The following is a 21,137-nucleotide window of genomic DNA, read 5'->3' as shown; positions in this document are numbered from 1 at the left end:
CATCTGTTTGTATCCATGACGTCTGTTTTCTGTTGTCTTGTGAACATATTGGTGGTTAATACGATGCTAATTCTGCTTCCACCACCCTCATTCTCAGCCCATTAAACCTGACCAGTAAAACAGTGGTGAAGTGATGAGCTGCCTGGGTGCAAATTACTGTTATTACACACACACAATGGCTATAGTTCATTATGGCACAATGTGCAGAGTGTCACTTCAGAGTCGCCCACACAGCCTTTATCAACATGCTATGAGACGTATGGTGTTTTTATAATAGGAACTTTTTCCATCCCTGTACAGTAATTAAAGGTGATTATATGTAGACTGAGATGTTTTTTTTGAAAGATTATTTTTTGGCAGTTTTCCAGACCTTTATTGTATAGGACGGACAGGAAATGGGGTGAGAGAGAGAGAGAGAGGGGGAGACATGCAGCAATGGGCCGCCGGTCGGAGTCGAAACCGTGGCTGCTGCCTTGATGACCTTAGCCTCTTTACATAGAGCAACCGCTCTAACCACTGTTCCACCGGCCGCCCCAGCCTGAGACATTTTAGTTGGCTGTCTTGAATAGCAGCCTAATGAATGTCATCCTCAATTATTGTACTGTGAGTTAAAGATGTGTATGCTACAGTGTGAGTCCCGTACCTGTTTGTGCTGAGCCCTCTGCTTGGTCTCAGGACTGTCACCTTTGGACGAAGAGGACTGCTGTCTTAACCGTGCGCTGCTGCCAGGCCAGTCGGGTGAAGAAGTCATCATGTTTCCAGAGGAGGGCCGGGGGTAGGGTCCACTGTTGAGCAGATTTGGCGGTGTGCGGCCCCGGGTAATGCTCTGCGGCGGAGGTTGGTCTATCCTCCGCTGTGGGCCGGCACTGTTCTGTCTGGGGACGGTGGGCTGATGCTGTGTTTCTGTGAGTGACAGCTGTCGTCGGTTGAACTCCCCCGAACGTCTGGTGTACTCGTCCCCGCTGCTCCCACCACCACCTCCTCCTCCACCGTGGTTCAAGAAGGTATGCTTCCCTCCTGCTGGTCCGTCCTCATTGTTGCTATGGGAACTGACAGAGCTGTGGCACTCTGAGCCCGAGTCAGTCATTCCGCGAGGGGACAGGGGAAGGCAGGCCGCCATCTGGTAGACTGGGTTCTGGAAGGAGAGGGGGGCTAGTAGCTGGGCGGGCCGGCCTGGGGTGCTTTCTGTGACCAAGGTGGTGGGGGTCTGTCCTGGCCTCCTCAAAGTGGGGCCTCCAGGGATGTTACCCTGTGGGACTCTGGCTGACCAGCCTCCTCCAGAGGTTAGGCCTTCACCCAGGACATCTGAGGAGCTGGGTCCTGGGCCACCATCCAGACTTCGGGGGTCCTGGAGGTCCACCATGGACAGACTCTTACTGCCATTGGCCATGCCCAGGTCAGGTTCATTGGTCTCAGAGTAACTTGAACTGCGTGCTGGGGAAGGCTGCATCCCTGAGCTCCTTGTCACGAAGAATAGGTCCTTATTTTCTGGGGTAGGGGAGGGTAACCTGGTGAAGTCAACTAATCTGAAAGAGACAAACCGAAAAAAGAAAGTAAATCGGGCGTGTATTTTTAAACCTCAGCCAATTAAGATCAGTCACAAGTGATAATCTCGAGCTGTGGTGCCCACAGCAAGCACAGTATCATTCAGTAGTCTTCACTTTAAGTAAATGCATATTCAAATCTTTGTTGTTGTTTTTTTTTTTTTAACATTTATTCAACCAAGAAAGTCTCACTGAGATTAACAATATGTGGCCTTGCCAAGATAGAGAGTAATATCAATGTGTAACAACAAAACTCATAATTTGACAAATGAATAAAATGAATAAAATCACCAATAAAATCAATATTAGAGTTATCATGCTAGAAAAAACCTGATGTGGAAGGAGAAACAAGACTCGGTAGACACTCCTAAATGCTCAGTTACTGTTGAACTAAACTAGAGTAGTTTAGCATTTAGCTAAAAATGCTAAGCTATAACAACAGCGGAGAAACTGTAAAAGAGTCATAAAGTCATCGAACTGAATCAGCATAATGTTAATAATGTTAGCAAATGTGCCATAAATAGCCACATTTGCAAACATTAGCCACCATATGCTACTGGTCATAACAGACTTGGTCATGTTGTAGCAGCAAAACCTTCACCTTCAGCCTTTAGCTAAAATGCAAAGACACTGTAACAATAACAATGGAACAAGTGGATGATAACATCAGTGAACTCAATAAGCAATGTAGACTAGGCTTTAGCAGCAAAATCATCGGCTGATTGTAACAGCAGCACATGGGGAATAGAGTCACGAGGCCAACGCTTGAAGATGTGTGGTCTCCGCAATAATTGTCTTTGTCCCTCGTCCCCTCACCTTCCCTTTCTTCCTTCCCTTCAGCCAGCAGATGGAGGCTTTATTGCCAGGAGACGATTACCTTGACAGACGTGATTTATCTTCAAATAATCTCTATCATTCACATCACGCTCATCTCCTCCCTCTTTCTCTGTCCTTCTCCCTCCGTTCCATTACCCTTCCCTCCTAACTTTTTTTCTCCTCTTCATTCTGCTCAATTTCTTCCCTTGCTCAACCTTTCTCCTAACTTTCATGTCACTGGTTAGTGGATTAGAAGCAATTATGTGGGAATCGTGAGCTCATTCGAAAGCCGTTTCAGCTTGATGATGAGAATACACCACACACACAAACATCAATATATGAGCAAACAGTTACTGTGATAAAGTAAAGAGGGTAGGCTCTAACATCAGGTCATATAAGGACATTACTTAATTAGTTCTATTGATCCTTGGCCCCTGATTACCATAAGGATACCAGCTGTCTGACTTTCTTCCTGTTCTGTACAGTATGATCTCATCTGCCTGTGTTCTGGTTTTGTGTTTATTGGTGTTTACGTCTGGCTATTACTCATAAATCTCTCCTCCTGTGGGTCCCCGGGCCTTCGTGTTAATCTCCCTAAGTGTCACCTTGCCAGGGAGTAAGAGGACAAGAGATAAGCGAGATAAGGTGCTGTCAGAGTGTGTATTCATCCACAGGAGAGTAAACAAAGTTTCATCTGGCTGATGTAAACAAGTAGGGGTGACACTCACTGTGTCATGGCCTCAGCTGACAGACATGAACACTCAGCAGGAATGGTAGTTTGGGAACATGATATATTGTTGAGGCGAAGGCGCCCTCTATGTTTTCAATAGGCTTTATTAGTAACAGACCTTGCATAAACTGGCGAGCTGTTCCAAATGTTGCACATTTATACCATTTTACACTTGTTTGTTTGGTATTATAAGGACTAAACTTACTTTATATTGTTTTATAAAGGAATGATATTTGTTGATATTTGTACATGGCATAATTATATTTATTGCACTTAAAGGACTTAAATTAGACTTTTTGAATCACAGTTTAAATGTATTAATTATCCTATATTTACAGTATCGCTGATATTTATGCCTACAGTTGTAGCAACAATATACATTAGACACTAATTTGAATCTGAAGTTTTTATGTGCCACTAAATGTTAGAGGTACCACTGTATTTCACATCTAATATAACATATTCTCTCAAATATCTTCATTCATGATTCAAAAATAACATACAGTGTCATCTGCATAAGTTAAGAAACATGAGTTCTTACCCTGAAAGGTCATTGTCTATGACCATCTTCTGCAGGCCAGTGGAGATGCTGCAACTTGCCTCAGCAAGAGGCGAGCCCATATGCTCTGAGGACTGTCCTGGCGTCATCTGGACACAAGACGGGTTGGACAGAGCTGTGTTCACTTCCCGCAGGATCCTGGGCAGAGGACCCAGCTTTGAGGCTCCACTCTGTGAAGAAAAGAGACACAAGTTTTAAGCCAAATTACGATATTATTCTGAATCACTTCAGTTAATTGGATTTAATTTTCATGCTGTTATGGTGAATTTGATATTTGCATATTTTTTAGACTTAGTTATTTTCCCTATGCCATGCAATCAACTCTCTTACTCAGACAACATACTGAATAATGAATGAGTCAGGCCAGTCTAATGGACTCAATTGCCTCAACCAGTATCATTGTGATTTCTGAATTATTGAAAGACAAGGTTCCAGACTGCTGAATGCTCTACCAAAAGAAAAAAAAAACATCTGCCCTTTATCTAATTATTACCAGCTTCCCATCTGCTGCCAGAGCTAATGTAAACGCCCTTGTAAATCCATTAATATGCCTCACCCAACATCTGATGCATCCCAGTGATGTCTCCCCTTGTGCACTGTTTATGTAATGCAATAATGAATTATTGATTGATGTACGATAAACATCCTAATGTAGTCTGAGCATGATTCAAATCCTCAAGATTATGAAAATGAATTTAAGACCTTTGGACCTCCTGTAAAGTTGAATCCTATAACTTATATAACAGAATCTCTCTCTCTCTCTAATATATATATATATATATATATATAGTTATAGTAATCTTATTATAGTATGCCAGCTTCAGTACCTGGTCCATCTGGGACACCACCTCAGAGAGGAGTGAATGCAGGGTGGAGAGTTCCCTGCCGAGGTCAATATACCCCTCAAAGCCCGCCGTGTTGGAGATTGTCTCTGGGTTTGAGATTTCAAGCAGGAAGCGCTGCATATTGGTCCACTCGTGTTCCAGGAACTGGTTCATGAAGGACATGTACTCTTCCTTGTTACCAAATCTGACAGCAAACAGGGACAGAAAAAAACAAATGGTATTTTATAAAATTCCATGTGGTCCTTTCCATGTTGTATGTGGTCCCTTTAATCAAACACAACCCCACCCAAAAAACCCACACTCACTTGGTGAAGTTTGCCAGGTTTTGGGTGACTTTAGCAATGAGCGTGAGAGTACGTGCTGTGCGGTCATCTGGATATTCCTGCATCAAATTGAATAGTGAGGGGGACATGATAGCGGGACAGAGGAACCGCAGGAACAAGGACGCGCTGATCAAACGCTCACTGATGTCCGGTCGACCACGGTTGCTGCATTCTTGCCGCCATGACGCAAAGACCTCTTTCAGTTCTCTTGGAAAGACACTGTAGCGAAAAAGAGACAGGACAGAAAATTAAAAAATATCTTCACCTTATACCACATGAGAAGAATTAATAGTGTGTGAAATATTATTTTAAAAAAGTCATAGTAAAGAGGCTGAAGGTCGAGGCAGCGGCCACCGGTTAGACTCTGACCTGTCACCCTTTGCTGCATGTCTCCCCCTCATTCTCTCACCCCATTTCCTGTCTGTCCTATATAATAAATGGCTTGAAAAAGTAGTCACGATGACTAAGAACATGTTTGCTGAAGCGATCGGCTTAGTTTTAGCATAACATTTGCATCTGCTTTGAACATTTGATATGATGTTAGACCGCTTTTTCCTTCGTTTTTTGGTGCAAATAACAAGAAGGAGGCTGTTACTGATTTGATTGCAATCACTTTCCATACATTGTGTGATACCACATTCTCATTATTCAGAATTTCTTTGCTGTTCCAGTTTTGCTTCTTTTTTTTTCTCCATTGCAACATAACTGTATCCCTACTTATAAATATATCTTAGACAAATCGTCGTCTTGTCTCTGATTGGAGTGTACATGTGATTAAACGTGTTGTCCCTTGAGCGCTGCTGTCAAAGGTTAGTCCTTAACTTCGCTTTAAGTAGGTATAAGTTGCTTGATTAACAGTCTTATTCAGAACTTTTTTTATTCACTTTTTTTTCTTTAGAAACGAACAACTGCTGCTACCTGGCATGCAACCTCATTAAATCCCCTTCAATGGCTTTGCTTTAATTGCGATTAAAATCCTAAGGAAAGAAAGTCTGTTTCCAGGAGACAATACATGAAATTATACTGTAGATTTCCATGCTATAAATTCTTACGTCTCATTTGAATTGTATCACATATAATTAAACATAATTGACATTTGTTATGGTGAAGCCTGGATACTGTGAAGCGGTAAAGCATGTGACATTAAACACTCCTGGTTCTGAATAGCGCAGTAAATGCTAATGAAAGCTGTATTTCATATATATTTACCAATATGAGTTGATGATTTTGCAGAAGGCCAGCTCACAGCACATCTTCAGGTTACTCTGGTGTTCCTGCAGGTCACCTGAGGAACACTTGGACGGATCCACCTCACAGTTCTCATCTGACTCATACAGAGCCTTGATGAACTCGCCTGCAAAAAAACAAAAAAAACCCGGAACAATAAGCAAGAAAATAGAGAACACACATTTGTGGATCTGCTTCAGTGTGTATCTGAGACAAAAATAGCAGTATACTGTAAGGGAACTGTGGTAGCACTTTTTTTTTGTTTGCATTGGTGACTTAAAATGCTTGCCAAGTCCTGCTGCACTGGGCTAGGACAGAGGAAGAAGAATATGATGTCAAAGCTACAGAGAACACAGTTTGATACTGTCCTTGAGTTTCTAGTAGGCTGAACAATGAACTTAAAAAAAAAAAAGACTTTTCAAGACAGATCACTCTCTAGTTTGACCTGTGACAACAAAGACAAATATACCTAGAAGATTCATATAAACCAAACAAGGTTACACTCAAAAAATGTGGCAAAGACAACAATGTCCTTTTTGGTACCTCCATTGAAATAAAAGACAGACCCTTACTGCTATGCTCTCACTTACTCAACAGCCCCATAAAGGGAGCCAATGGCTGTCCTTATGTCGCCCCAGTCACAGTTTCAGAGATTTTAACAGTTTAACCGCACGTTAAACAATCACAACTCCACCAATGCATAATTTACCAGACCTCCATATTTCTTGGAATCAACCCTGAGAGAGACATGCAAAATAGAAAAGACAGAAATTCTAGTTCCGAAGAGACACACACAGAAATGATATAAACACACACGTCTAGCATTAATATTAGCAGCATACAGAGAAAGAGAGCCAGTAAGGATGTGTGCCGTTTGTAGATTAAACTGCTGCTGTGTACATTTCCCACAGTGCATACAAAGTGCATACAAAGTGCTTATTGTTAGGGCTGCAGACTGGCAAACACACTTGATCTAACCTTGGACTAATATTGTAGAAGTGGGAGTGTTGGGAGTGTGTGTGTGTGTGTGTGTGGGGGGGGGTCATACAATCAACCCATAATAATTTTCTTCAAAGCCGATTCTGTGAGTCGTCTAGAATTCAAATGCAATTCGAAGACAGACAAAAACATATTTCCTTATTTCCTGTCACGGTCTGAATTGTGTTGTCCACAATGAACCTCCAAAAATAATGTTAAGATGACGGAAGAGTTGCTTCAGTTATCTTGCTGTTAAATGATTCTTGGGAGGAGAAGACGAACGCATTTCATCTGTAATGCTACTGGTGTTTTTGCTTAATTGTACTGTAGCCACTACAATTAATCAACTTATGCTGCAGCAGACTAAACCTTTCTAAGCTGATTAATACTTCTGAGAGATGAATGTGAAGACAAGAGAGAGGATACAAATGAACTGGAACATGCAGCAGAAAAAAAACGACCAAAAAAAAAAGCAAGTACGGACACACAGCTGTATTTCAGCCTTTTCTCCGATGCACTGCAGCAGACTACAGCCTTTGCCTTCCCTCTCTTCCAGCTCACTGCTCAACTCACCGAGGGCGTCCTGCAGGTACTTCTGTCCCACCAGTTTGAGGTATTCCTCGATGGCCTTTGTCGCTAGTGTGTTCTCTCTGAAAATGAGGTGCTCGTTTTCCCCGCAGCGATCCACCTCTGACATCATCAAGTCTGTGAGGAAGTCCTACAGGAAGACAAAAAAAACACAAGACAAACATAGGGTTAATGAATGCAAGTCATACCATCCGACAGTATGTGATTATCCACACTAAAGAAATGAGTTGATAAGGATGTCCGTCCATTTATCGTAAATCTTCTTTAAGTTTTTCAATAGAAGATAAAACTGATGGAAAGATATAAAAGAGGAATTAATTTGAATGATCATGAAAATAAAATGTATCCCCGGGAGAAAGTTGGTGTTGGCAGATAAAACGAGTGGGTTATCATAGAAAAACCCGATTGGTCATCAAGGTTTCATATGACTCATCTTCATCCACTTCCTGTGTTCATTATGTGATATCTTATATTACTAAGATTAACATTTTCTGCCATTTCAGACACTGTTATTCCACCTGCTCACCAGAGCTCCTCTGTGTGCTTCCTGTCTAAACCAGCCACCTGACTGGACTCCTGCTGGTGCACCTACTCCTCATTGCTATTCTACCACAGTACACACACACACACACACACACACTCCCCATCCACCATTCACCAAAGGCCTGTTCATTAAAACAAGCTAATCGCTTATACAACTAGGATTATTTTGTTTAGTCCGACTCATTTACACTTGATTCGGTTACATGGAGTAAATTAAACATGGTTCAAACTCAGTTACTATGGCAACTAACCTGGTCCGGTGCAGGCTAACAGGTTACGACTTAGTTGTTGCTTGGCCAGAGTTTCTGTAGCATGGACTCAAACAGGAAATGACTGACTTTCTGCCGTGCTGTCATATTATTTTACTTTATTATACACTGTTCTTATAAAACAACTTTAATAGCCTAAACAGTATGTTATGTGATATCAAATGGAGATTATTATATGAGAATCATAATAGCTACTATTCTGACCTTTATGGAACCGATTTAGCCTCGACTAGTTTGTCAGGTTCATTCATTCAAGTCAGGTATTGGACTTTAAATCCCACTTTTCTTAGTGTGCTTCATGGAACGGTTACCATAAAGGTTTTAGTTGTCATAATCTGCAAGACTTTCTCCCATCTCACTAGCCTGTTGAACTGCAGGATCTTGTGATAATTCTCTGCAGCTTTAATAGTGACTCCTGTCTTGCAACTTGTACTTTGTCTTTGTAAAGGTTTATTGTGTGACTCACAAGCTCACCTTCATTGACTCATCTCTGACACAGGTGGCCATCATCCGTCCAAGTATCACTAATCACCTGTATCAGTTGCACCTGTGCACTGTTTGCAAAATCTCAGAATCTCAGTTTGCTAAAGTGTCACGGTGCGACTGGTTTTCAATTCAGATCACATTTTCATGACCGGTGAATGAGAACAAAGCATAATTCCGTCATTATAATAGATGGAGGGAAACAAAATGGCTCTACTCATATCATCTTTTGAATTTGACATATCCCAGAGCTGAAACTCAGTATGCGGAAAGAAACAACATGTTTACCACTGAACAGAGAAAAAAATTGTGACAGGCCTCATATTTTCCTATAATGGCAGCAAACATTTTCTTCACTTTCATTCAAATGCTCAAAGGGTGATTTTGACAGTCGCTTTGCTGTGCAATGAGTGACCGAGGACAAAAAAATACTAGTATCTGTCCCCCACTCGTAGAAATAGAGAGTGGCAAACAATAAAGGCAGCTGACAACAAAATGCAGATGCACATTATAGCCAGGAAATAGCACAACCCAAGGTTCTACCAGAGTTATAATCACTTTAAAATAACGTGTCATTCAAAAATGTGTTATCTTTCCTTTAAATTGTATCATTTATTTGTATAACTGTGCTGTTTAAAAGTGATCTCTATAAGGACTATATAGTATTCATCAGGTGAAGAAAAATAACAGGTGGAGACTGGCATTATAGCTCCCAAATTTCAAAGTCTTAAAAGGGAGAGAGATGGGAATGGAGCCATCTGGGGATGAATCATCCCTTGTTTAGATCCCTTCAACAAATTTCTGGGTGTACTCTCATGTATGTCCCCTGGCAGCTTGTTAAACTAGGGGAACCAGCGTGGCGGCAAGGGAGAAGAGAGGCAAGTGACAGATGTACAGAGAGAAATGGTGGAGACGAAGAAGAGACAGAGCGGTGGTCTTTAAAGAACAGGGGAGGAGGTGGAAAGAAAGTGACAGAGCCTCTCAGACGGTCCCTATAGCTGCTGCAGAAGCCTGTTATCCGGCTAATCAAAGATACACCACAGGGAGCCAATCATCCACTGATGTGAAGCTAAAGGAGCCTTTTTGGTTAAGGCATTTGCACACATGCACATCCAACTTACACATATATACACACACACACACCTACGCAGAAGAAAATTTAAACTTTTAAAATAGTGCATATCCCTAGACCTTTGAATTAAACCCAGATTGTAGCATTAGAGCGAAGGTGTGTATGTCTATGTGCATTTAAGCGTGTACCCGGTGTGCTGTTTAGACAGACAATGAGACAAATCTGCATTATTTGTCTCATGCCAAAAAAGAATGACATTTTTTAATGTTAATTGTAACACAGCATTGAATTAAATGGGATTTAAAGGGTAGTTTTTAGGTTTGTTTTTTAACAGTGATCAGCCTTTTAATGCCTACAGAGCTAGTCTTGCTTACTGGATGTGCTGGGATAAAGCACCATCGCCGCTATCAGGCTTCGGGCTGCCAAAGACGATTGTGACTGGTTTAAAGTAATACAGAGCTTTTTTTTTTACCCTATCCTAGAATGTTAAGCCGGTGTAGCTAGACCATACTACCATCCTTGAGTAGTGTGAAATGGCAATGTTAGACTGCCACAAAGAAATCTAAATGAATTACAAATGTGTATGCATAAGTCCACAAAGGATAAAGGTAAATGAAAGTGAGTGGTCCATATAAGGAAATTCCAAAGTTCCCAAACATCCCTTGGCGCACAGTTAAATCAATAGTTAAGAAATGGAAAGAGTGCCTGCAAGGAGAAGACTACTGAGGGAGGCCACCAATACATCGATGACAACTCTGAGCTTCAAAACAACAAAAGGCGTGATGCTTTACCAGTTGCAGCTTTATAAGGGTGGGAGAAGAGAAAGAGAACAGAAAGAGAGAGAGAAGAGAGAAAGCCTTGTAAAACAGTTTCTTTTGTTGGTCTGATGAGTCCAATATTGAGTGTTTTGGCCATTAGACTAAACACAGCATCCCTGCCGTGATACGCAGTGTCATGCAGTAGGGCTCCTTCTCTGCAGCAAGCCCCAGAAGACCTCTGAGGGTACAGGGTGAAATGAATTCAGGAATATACAAGGAAATCCTGGGAAAAAAAAAATGCTGTCGTCTGCAAGAAACCTAGCGACTTGGGAGAAGATTTGTTTTCTTGTAAGACAATGACCCTGAGCATAAAGCCAAAGCTACACTGGCTTAAAAACAATGTCTGTCCTGGATTGGCTCAAGGATGTACTTGCTGTCAAAAGTGCATCTACTTGATATTGACTTGAAGGGGGTGAAATCAAGCATTTTACATTTCTAATTAATGTGAATTGCTTTGTAGAGGTCTGTTTCACTTTGACATTACAGTGTAATCTTCCTGTTGATAATAAGACGAAGTACATTAAAGTCTAATTCCAGCGCAAAATCATTCCATGCTCTTTTTTTGCAACTTATTTACATACATCAAATAAGCCATTGAGACAGTTTTGTCCATGTAACAACTATAAGTGGAGAAACCCTGGAGAGTCGCTTACTGCCAGATATGGCTAACACTGTTTAGCTAGAGGCAGTACGGTGAAGGCATTAAAACGTTTTTTTTAAACCACTGATATTGCTCAAAATAACACCAAACCACTACAGTAGCATGATAAGTATCCCTATACATACAACTAAGCATCAATGGGCTCCTTCCTTTTGGATTGACTTTGGTTCTAAGTATGGACTTTTAATAAACTACAGGTTTACTAACTAGGTTGTTGGTGCTTTGTTTTATGTGTAGGGATATTAATCATGCTGCTGCAGAGGTTTGGTGTTATTTTGAGCAGTATAAGTGGTTAAAAAAGCCGTTTTAATGCCTTCACCGTAATGCCCCGAGCTAATCAGTGTCCGTCCGTACTACCTTGTCAACTACAAGTGCCTTCTTCATTTCAAGTGTTAATCGTAAAAGGAAAAAAAACAAAAAAACTGTCTCAATGGCTTATTTGATGATTGTAAGTGCCGAAAAAGACAATGGGATGATTTTGTGCCTGAATACTCTTTTAGCATACTTTGATTTAACAATGTAAGACAAAACATAAACTTCAATGCACTTTAAATCATCCCTACACTCCTGATTCTAATACTTTCTAGTCCATAAATCTAATTTATGCTGACAGCATTACACTTTAGGTAACATTTTTTACAGTAGGAAGAAAATGCCATCCCAATTATGATCTTTCCTCTAACCTCTACCCCTTTGTGGCTTTCTCCCTCCCTTCTCATGTTGCAACTGAGGCAAGGCAAATCCAGGCCTGAAAATAGAGGATGGAGAGAGACTGAGATGGAAATATATATATATATATATATATATATATATATATATATATACAGAAAGAGAGAGAGAGAGAGAGAGAGAGAGAGAGAGAGAGAGAGAGAGATCAAAAGAATGAGTGAAACATTTGGCCAGGATGCCTATAAACCAAAATCAGATCCAACCACATGTGACATGCTACACACGATTTGTTGAGCCTACCAACTGAAATGTGGAAGCTACAGTTCATGTGCATTTGCACGCGCAGTGAATTTCAGTTTGAGTATCTTTGATGTATGCTTGGGATTTAATAACAACACGCCAAAGTGTGGAAGCCAATGACTACCTGGAGTCAGTATTAAATCAATGAACTCTTGGAAAATGGTGGACAGTAATGCTAAGTGTATATATATATATATATATATATATATATATATATATATATATATATATATATATATATATATATAATATAATATATATATGTATATTTATATATATACTTAGCATATATATACGGTATATACACACAGTATAAGATTTGTTGTAATGGGTTAAATCATGGAGAACCACCACGCATTAGAAATGTCTGAGCAATCATGTGCTAAAAAGAGACAGGAGCTTCATCCTTTTCCCTCCCGTCATCCCCCAGCCATTTCTCTGGCGCCCTCAATCCCGCAGCTTACCCCCCTCCCCTCTCTGCTTCAGTGCTAATAAGGAGAAGTAGAACGCTCTCTGTATCGCTGCCACATCTCATCAGCCAATCCATGCCTCAAAAAAACTCAACAGAGAGAGGGGGGGTGATATGAAGATAGGGTCGGAGTGGAGGGTAGATGGTGCGCACGGTTGATCTGATGTAATAAATAGTAGGGAACAGCGCGCTGTTGGAAAAGATGAGAAGCTCCCTGTAGATGGAGTTACTTGCAAGTAAAAACTCATAAAGTCTTGTCCATTGCACTGCTGTACACACAGCAATCTAATCACCGCTAGGCGTGTGTGTGTGTGTACACTTCTTACATCTCTATTCGGCAGTATTTCAAAGTTTGCAGCCGCAAGTTTTGAGGCTGAAATATAAATACGCAGGCCCCGACCGAAGAAACATCGCAATCTGCAAGATCAGGACTCTCATCCTCTGTCAGACAGAACAGGAGATGTTTTAAATGACGTGCTTAACAATTATTGATCTTATTGATCACAAAGCAAGGACACTGAGTCTGGGAAAGAAGAGAGAGAATACGTAGATGAAAAAAGGGTCAGGTTGATGCTTTGTACAGGATCAGATGTTTTTTGTGTGTTTCTATGGTGATATAAAATTAGAAATATACAAGTGTGAGATTAAGAAAAAGTCCCTTAAAAGGATAACACTGGAGCTGGAAAAAGCAAGAGGAGGTAAAGTTACAGAAAATGTTCTTCTCAATTCAGAAAGAAAATGTTTTTGTATATATTATATTCCAATGATATCCAACAGAGCAGGAATACAGATTTTCATTTTGGCCTAAATGCTTATGCTTTGGATAAGAAACACTATTGGACAAGCCATGGATTGTGGAACTAATCGGAGTCATTAGAAAACAAACAAATGGAAATTGCCGGATGCCTCGAGTGTGTGTGCACCACAAAATAGCAAAAACACACTTTGTGTGACAAAGTTTGGGCTCAATAATTGGAGCAGTGTAAGAGATAGGTAAGGAAAAAATCATTTAAAGTGAGGAGGAAAATAGAAACCCTATAACAATTACCATTTGACTGATCGATAAGCCCGGTTTTTCAGCCCGGGGCAAGGGCTGAGGAAAGACTCAGGGGGAGAAATCAGGAACAACTCCAGCCTCTCCATCTTTTTGCTCTCCTCATCTTTCCATCTCTTTCTGCCTCCCCTGATTTCCCTCCCTGGAGACTGGTGGCTAGTATTACAGAGTTCTAGCCTGCAGCTCTTCCTGTGAGGGTCACATTGGGTTGACTGGAGGACTGGGGGCCGAGTGGAAATGGAAGCCGCTCCTCCCATAGGCACAGAGGCTTGTCATTCAACACAAAAACAGGAAAGGCTGCAGCGCTCCTGATTTAGCTGCTACTTCACATGATGATTTTGAAGAAAGGTTTGACTGGAGGGGGTCTTACAGAAAGTGTCACCAGCATCCCAACATCATGCTTACTAACTTACTGTGTGCATATTCCCTGTGTAGGTTAAGTTCAATTCAGTCCACGAAGCTTTGCAATGCATATTTGATAATCAAATATAAATTTGGCCTAATTTAAGATATTTAGTCTCACATTGTGTTTTAAAATCCTGTTATCCTAGAAAAACCATGCAAGTTGGTCATATTTTGATTCTATTGCAGTTTTTTTTTGTTTTTTTTTCATGGTCTTCTAGATAAGCATCAACATTGTGGCAAAACGCAGGAAGACAGCCTAAACTGATAATTATGTTTCAAAGATGTTAAACCAAGCGGAAGCCTCTGGGCCTGAAAAGTGAAGCCAAGGTACAGTATATGTGCCTTAAACTGCAAAAATAAGTCTGATTGTAATCAAGTTTGAAAAAAATGACCCCACTAACATTTCCCTTATGAGTTTATGGTCTCAATCGCTAGTTTCTGGTCTGTTTCAATACAGCATGAGGTTCATCTAAAAAATGATGGCCCCATTTAGAATAAAAAAGACAGTAAAGCATTGTATATTTCAGGTCATGGCTACAAGTCGCTACTACGTGCAGTGTCCTCTGGTTGTCCATTAGAGCTACCCCTTGCTCCTCTACAGCTCCACTTTCTTGGTGGCAATGACCAAGACATGACAAATTCAAGGTTTCAAACCAATGGGTCAGGGTGGCTGTGTTTTCTTTTACGCAACATATGGTTTGAACTAGACTTCAATGATGCTAAATGCTTATGTCGGTGAAAGCTAACATGTACATGATGACAATGCTGATGTTTCGCTGGAGCTATATTTTTACCACGTTCACCATCTTAGTTCAGCATGTTAACATGCTATAATTTGCTTATTAGCACAAAGCACAGTCGAATAATGTCATCATTTCTGCAGGTTTTTGGTTATAACCCAAAGTACTGCCCATGACATGTGATGCGAACAGAAGCAGATCTTATTTCCAAAGAGTTAGCTGAGATGGACTCCTCCGGGGAGGATGCAGCCTTAAAGATCAATGCGTTGAGCTGAATGTTTCTCTTAGCAGCCTTCTGCTGTTTCGCTCCACAGCTACAATCTGTGTTGCAGCACTACTCATTCTTCCTCCTTCTTCTACATCCTTCCTTTTACCTTTTTTTTACCCTCTCCTTTTTGTCTGTGCCTTCACCTTTCTCTTCACCTTTCTCCGTTTCAACTCTCCTCCATCACTCCATGCTGTCAGGGGATGGTCAATAAAAATCCCGCTGGAATTACTCAACAGCCTGAAGATATGATGCATTGCCTTTGTAGTGCAAATTTGGGAGAGGCTATGAGGAGAACTGGTGCATAAATGCGCTTTGTATTGTATTCTGATTAGTGCCTTTACAGTAGATATATGGCTTCATAACTAGATAACATCTCCTGTTCTCAATGTGCCCTCTTTATCTCACTCAAACAAACTTCAAACACTGTTTGTCTGTCTCCTCCAACATCCATCTTATTTCATCATGAGAGGGTTCACCTCTTATGTGCTAAATGAAAAGACTACAGCTATTAAAATAACCTGGTGGGTTAGCATTGTCATATATGGAAGATAAAAGAGAAATTGCAGCATATAATGGAGAAGCATAAAAGATATACGGGTTATTGTCCAAATTAAAAATAATACAGACACCTTCCCTGTTAATGTGGATGATGCTGACAAGTGGCTAGCATGTTACGTTAGCTCTCTGGCCCTCTCAGGGGACAACTGATTCATTCAAAGCCGTGTAAAAAAAAAAAAAAAAGAAAGCCCAGAGGAATACAGAAGTACCAGAGCCCTTCATGTCATATAAGTAAATCATTTGTTACAGAATATTATGTACATATGACATATTGTGCCTATGCACCACAGCTGTTGGGATGAGCATCACTGCCCACCGATGACAGCGCTGAATGCATTTAAAAGATGAAGAACGTAACTGAAGCTGTCCTGCGACAATTCACCACAGGGAATGTAGAGGGCAGAGAGGCTCAAATATTTTGCCCTGTTAGGACTGTTAGTTTACCTCAAGGAGCAGTAACATAAAGATGCAGTGGCGTAATAACCAGAACACCACCCTCCTCTGTCCACTCATCATAAGAATAAATCCTCCTTATTATCACTTCCAAAAGTCGGCGCGGTTGAGAGGAGCAGGAATAAAAGTAGAACATAATCTTCCCGAAGGGCCCGAGACGTCGAGGAGACTAGATCAATAACGCAGGGGGATTCTAGCCAGGAGTGGATATTTTCAGATGAAAGAAAGGTGAACTTCTCCCGGCAGTTCCAACACAGCAGAGGGGTTTGTTATTGTTACTGTGGAGTTTCTTAAAGTGCTGTTTGGCTGTGCAGACCGAGCGGCATTTCCCTCAGGGGGAGGAGAGGGACTGGTGTCGTGACCTTACAGCACAGGAAATCAGCAGAAATGTTATGATTGGAGTTCTCGGATTTTTGATTTCAGCTGGATGTACGGCTTTAAAATCAAATAAAAATCAGGTGACATAAGAAAGTAGCGGACACTTCTGACCTATTCCAGGGCTATCTAAAGGCACATTTCTTAATACAACGGCAGGCCTACTTGCTCATGCATAAAACTGAATAACTGACCTGCAACCACCTGCTAATGTTTTGGTATTTATACATAGATGTGTGCGTATAAAGTTTGCATGCCCGTAGTGCTCGCCAACGCATCCAGACATCAATACAGCATCCGTAATGACATCTATCCAGAGAGCTTTGGCCTCAAGACGCAATGAAGCGTGAGAGAGCGAGATGAAGGGAGACAAAGACAGAAAAGTAGGGAGAGAACAAGAGAGATGGAGCCGATGTGCAACGGAGCAGAATATTTGGGGTGTAATTATTCTGTGATGGGTGATAAAATGACATGGGAAGAAACAGAAGTCGGGAAGGTGTCGCATACTAATGCCCGTTGCAATCTGCATCTCTTAACAATAGCCAGCTGCATTTAGAAGCTGTTTCCCGCCCGTGCACGCCTGATTAAACACGATGCACATCAGTAAGAACGTCAGGACTACAAAGTTACTGCTGCATTTCCAAAAAGAAAACGTTCACCTCCTGTCCACCCCTGCTTGTTCTTAGAGAGGACGTGCATGCTTTTTTGCGGCTGTCTAATGCAACAGCAGTGCAAAGTCTCCGTCTGAGCTATAGAAATCCACTGCGGTGCTGACAGAATTAGATACTGACTCATGGCTTTGACATGAGACTGAATAGTTGGTAGGCTACATAAGAATAAGGAAGAGGGATACATAACAAAAGGCTCTATTAAACATTTGCAGGAAAACAATGAAACCAACGGGATTTTCCAGAATCTATATTTTCCCTAGTAAATGCGATCTCTAAATATAACGCACCGATGTTATCGAAGGCCGCACCCAAGTTGGCAGTACATGAAAAAACAACTTCATCATTGTATTGTAACTGTATAAATCATTCAATGCGGGCCAAGATGTGTGTATACAAAGCGCCTGTGCATCAGCGGAGGATATCCTAATTAGTCCTTGGGAATAGTTTAGAACAAGTGGTTTCTTGGTCTCACTGTAAGCTGTGTTTCACTTGACATGAGTGCTTTATCTACCAAGGCTTAAGGAAAAACATGTACTCAAGTGTATTGTGTACTGCCTTTATATGCCAGAGCACTTCACACTGTCTTGAATTATGAAAGTCTTTTCTGAAAGGAAGAGGCAGTAGCTAATAGCACTGATCCCTGACATTTTGAAAGCAGCTTCCATTAATTATTCCTGTTTACTTTGGTCCGAATGCTTCTGTTTGCCTATACTTAAAAAAAGGAAACAACAGCTATTCTCTGTATTTACACCCCCACAAAGATACAATTAAAAGGAATTGTTCTTTTCTTTAACACAGATGCGGTGAGTGGTCTCTCTCATGGGAGAAACATTGAAAGATCATCCCTGGTGCTGCTCATCCGCAGCTAGCAGAAAACCAGCCAAGGAGGAGAATCGGGGACGTGAGAGAGAAGTGAAAGTCTTAACGCTTTGCACGGTAGGTGGGGATTAATTGAAGGTAATTAAGGATGTGGCCGTCTCTGCAGGGACCGGTAGAAAGGCCGTCTCCCCCATCAATCAGAAGCTATCAGTCCTGAGCCTAAACCGGCAGTCTGACGGTACAGTGTGGATAGACATCACTTCTTAAGCACTGATCATTCATCACTCCACTGAGCTGTGATAAAGTCAAAGAAAGTTTCAAAGCTCCGCTGATGAGATACTGTCAAGAAAGCTAAATTGAGGCCTGAGCTGTTGGGAGGCAGGGAAGACGAAGACGTTCATGGTGCAGTGAAGAAAGCAGCCTGGAGCAATACTCCACTAAAAGCAGACATTACACGGACAACAACATGTTTGCTGGAACTGAGTTGAATCCATCAGTTAAACACTTTCTTCAGTATTGATTAATGGGCAGATAATTTTTTCAATTAATCAGTCAATTGTTCAACATATAAAACAGCAGGAAACAGGAAAATATGCCCAGTATGTCTTTCCAGTACATCTTATAATTGTCTTGATTTGTCTCATGAACAGAGCAAAACCAAAGGGTATTTCATTTACAATCATATAAAACAGAGAAAAGCAGAGAATCTATAGATTTCAGTGACTGGAACCTGTGAATTTCTGTCATTCATGCTCGACTAACCTGTGATCAAAATGTTAAATGGCGAATGAATTCAGCTCTGAACTTCTTTACATCCTCTTTTCATCAGCAGCCAATAAGATGGCTTGCTCTCCCATGTCTCTCGAGTTAGGCGGGGTCAAAACGCAAACGTTTGGTTTTGCTGCACTGAAAAGACAAAAGCCGTGCGGTGCATATCGGATGGACGCGCCCGCTGTCACGGGAGACTTAGCTCCTACTGTGGTAGACTAATCTCCCCCGTGCTCTGCCGTGCTGCAGACAGCGGTGGATATATTGTGCTTCTGTGCTGCATCGGTATGCTGTGAAGCACTGCAGGGGATACATGTAAGGGATTAGCTTGGGTTAAAAATGTAATACAGGCTGGTGCAGCAAGAGGAAATCACCTCACTGTCTGGTCTTTGTCTGCTCTGTATTACAGCTCGGCGGGGTCAATAGTTCAAAGGAAGAGCAGGCAGCGGAGGAATAGTTAACCTCTGCGTGCCACATAATGTCTTGTCTGTACCTCATGGCAAGATAATAGTCTGATGTACTGGTTTTGTTATCCATTATGTGTCCGTGGGGAGTACAAATGAGGGGAAAATGGAAATAAGTCAAACTGCTGGTACTAACCTTGGCCTTGCCGGTGCTCTGTAGAATGTGGACCAGCGCACACGCCATCTCCTCCTTGTTTTTGACGCTTATCCCGGGCTCAAGCACTGAACATAGCAGCATGTAGTTGTTGGTGGTGTACTCTGCAAACTCCTTGTACATCTCCATGGGAAGGATGTTCATACTCTGATAGCGTGCCTTGATCCTAATCATAGGCCCAGATGTTTTGCCCTTAGGGGGATTGGGCGTGCTGACCGGATACCACTTCTCCACAAACTGTCGACCGGTAACTGCGGCGACGGGGATATTGACAAGTCCAATGTAATTGTTTTTATCTTTCTTTTTCTTCTTGTCCGTGTCTTTGTAGAGGTGGGCAGTGATGCTCTTGACAGCAGGCAGGTTGTTGAACTCAAAGTGCTCTCCCCAAAAGACATTGTCAGTCTTGAGTTTACAGGTGGTGCGGGCGTAAAGTGAGTCATCGAGACAAAGCTCGCAGAAGTATTTCTTTTTGGCCGGCAGGTCCTTGGCTTCGATGATCCACAGCCTCAGCAGGTTCTCGACACGACGACTGTTGTCCTGGAGAAGATGATAGGAAGGGGTTTAATGAGGCCTTTTAGAATGATTTTAGCCATTAATATCACCACTGGAAACGATATAAAAATAAATATACAGTTCAAAATGATCAATATCAGTAGGAGGACAGGTACAGGAGGGATGTAATGAATATAAACACTAATCTAGCAAACCAACAAACAAAACAAATCAAATATCCGCAGAAATAAACAGATGAGATTCAAACGAGAACCTGCCTCTAACCCCTGACTTCGAAGTTTCACCATTTTGACTACAAATATATTAAAAAAACATTTCAGACAGTACTTAAAGCATTTCATGGTGGTAATTTAAAATCCTTTCTTTTTCTTCTTTTTTAAAGTGCTAAGAAATATCACTCCTACATTATTTCACAGCGTGCTAACCCATTCTTATGTCATCAATTGATTTTGCCAAGAGCGAGGCATATTTCTGGCCAATTATTCAGATTGCCTTGAAAACTACCTCTGAGGACGAAGAGAATAAAAGAGGAGCTAATAATTACGTTATTAGAGAGACATACCAGAGCCTCTCGCAATCACAAAGATGCCATTAGATGTTTGAAATACCGGTAGCTATGCCTAAGAAAGCTCAAGAGTATCTATTCATATACCAAGGCATACGGCTAAAACATTCCTCTGTGCAGTAACATTCAATGAATTTATTGTAAGGCTCTGAATTTAACCCAATATCAGGTGTTTTGTAACTCTGAAAAACATTGAATATTTTACATGTCTGTGGTTCACGCAGGTGTATCTGAATGATGGGAGCAAAAAGTCAAGGCATAAGAAGATTGATAGCCTGATCTGTCAAACAATAGGAGATATGTGGGTCATGAGGACCATGTCTCACCATCGCTCTCTTACAGAAAGTAGAAGACTTCTTCTTTTCAAATGTGAGAAAAACTGGTTCAAAGGGCCTTTTACAGACTGATGGCACAGCCAACTCCTGTACTGCAGGTT

General features: G+C 41.3%; 1 protein-coding gene across 7 annotated transcripts in view; it reads right to left on the bottom strand.

The window, feature by feature from the left end:
• The window catches only part of LOC310958690 (disabled homolog 2-interacting protein-like), a 132,349-nt gene that overhangs the window by 13,949 nt on the left and 97,263 nt on the right, over positions 1-21,137 (bottom strand). For all 7 annotated transcript variants that reach the window (XM_083929739.1, XM_083929741.1, XM_083929742.1 and 4 more), the window contains 7 exons: positions 19,606-20,160; positions 7,596-7,740; positions 6,027-6,171; positions 4,800-5,036; positions 4,477-4,678; positions 3,632-3,819; positions 644-1,526 (listed from right to left, as the gene is read on the bottom strand). In XM_083929739.1, coding sequence (XP_083785865.1) covers positions 644-1,526; positions 3,632-3,819; positions 4,477-4,678; positions 4,800-5,036; positions 6,027-6,171; positions 7,596-7,740; positions 19,606-20,160 — 2,355 coding nt within the window. The remainder of the gene's footprint in view (positions 1-643; positions 1,527-3,631; positions 3,820-4,476; positions 4,679-4,799; positions 5,037-6,026; positions 6,172-7,595; positions 7,741-19,605; positions 20,161-21,137) is intronic.

The sequence above is a fragment of the Echiichthys vipera genome (genome assembly GCF_963691815.1).
Source record: "Echiichthys vipera genome assembly, chromosome: 16".
NCBI lineage: Eukaryota > Metazoa > Chordata > Actinopteri > Perciformes > Trachinidae > Echiichthys > Echiichthys vipera.
This window is presented reverse-complemented; position numbering and strand designations above follow the sequence as displayed.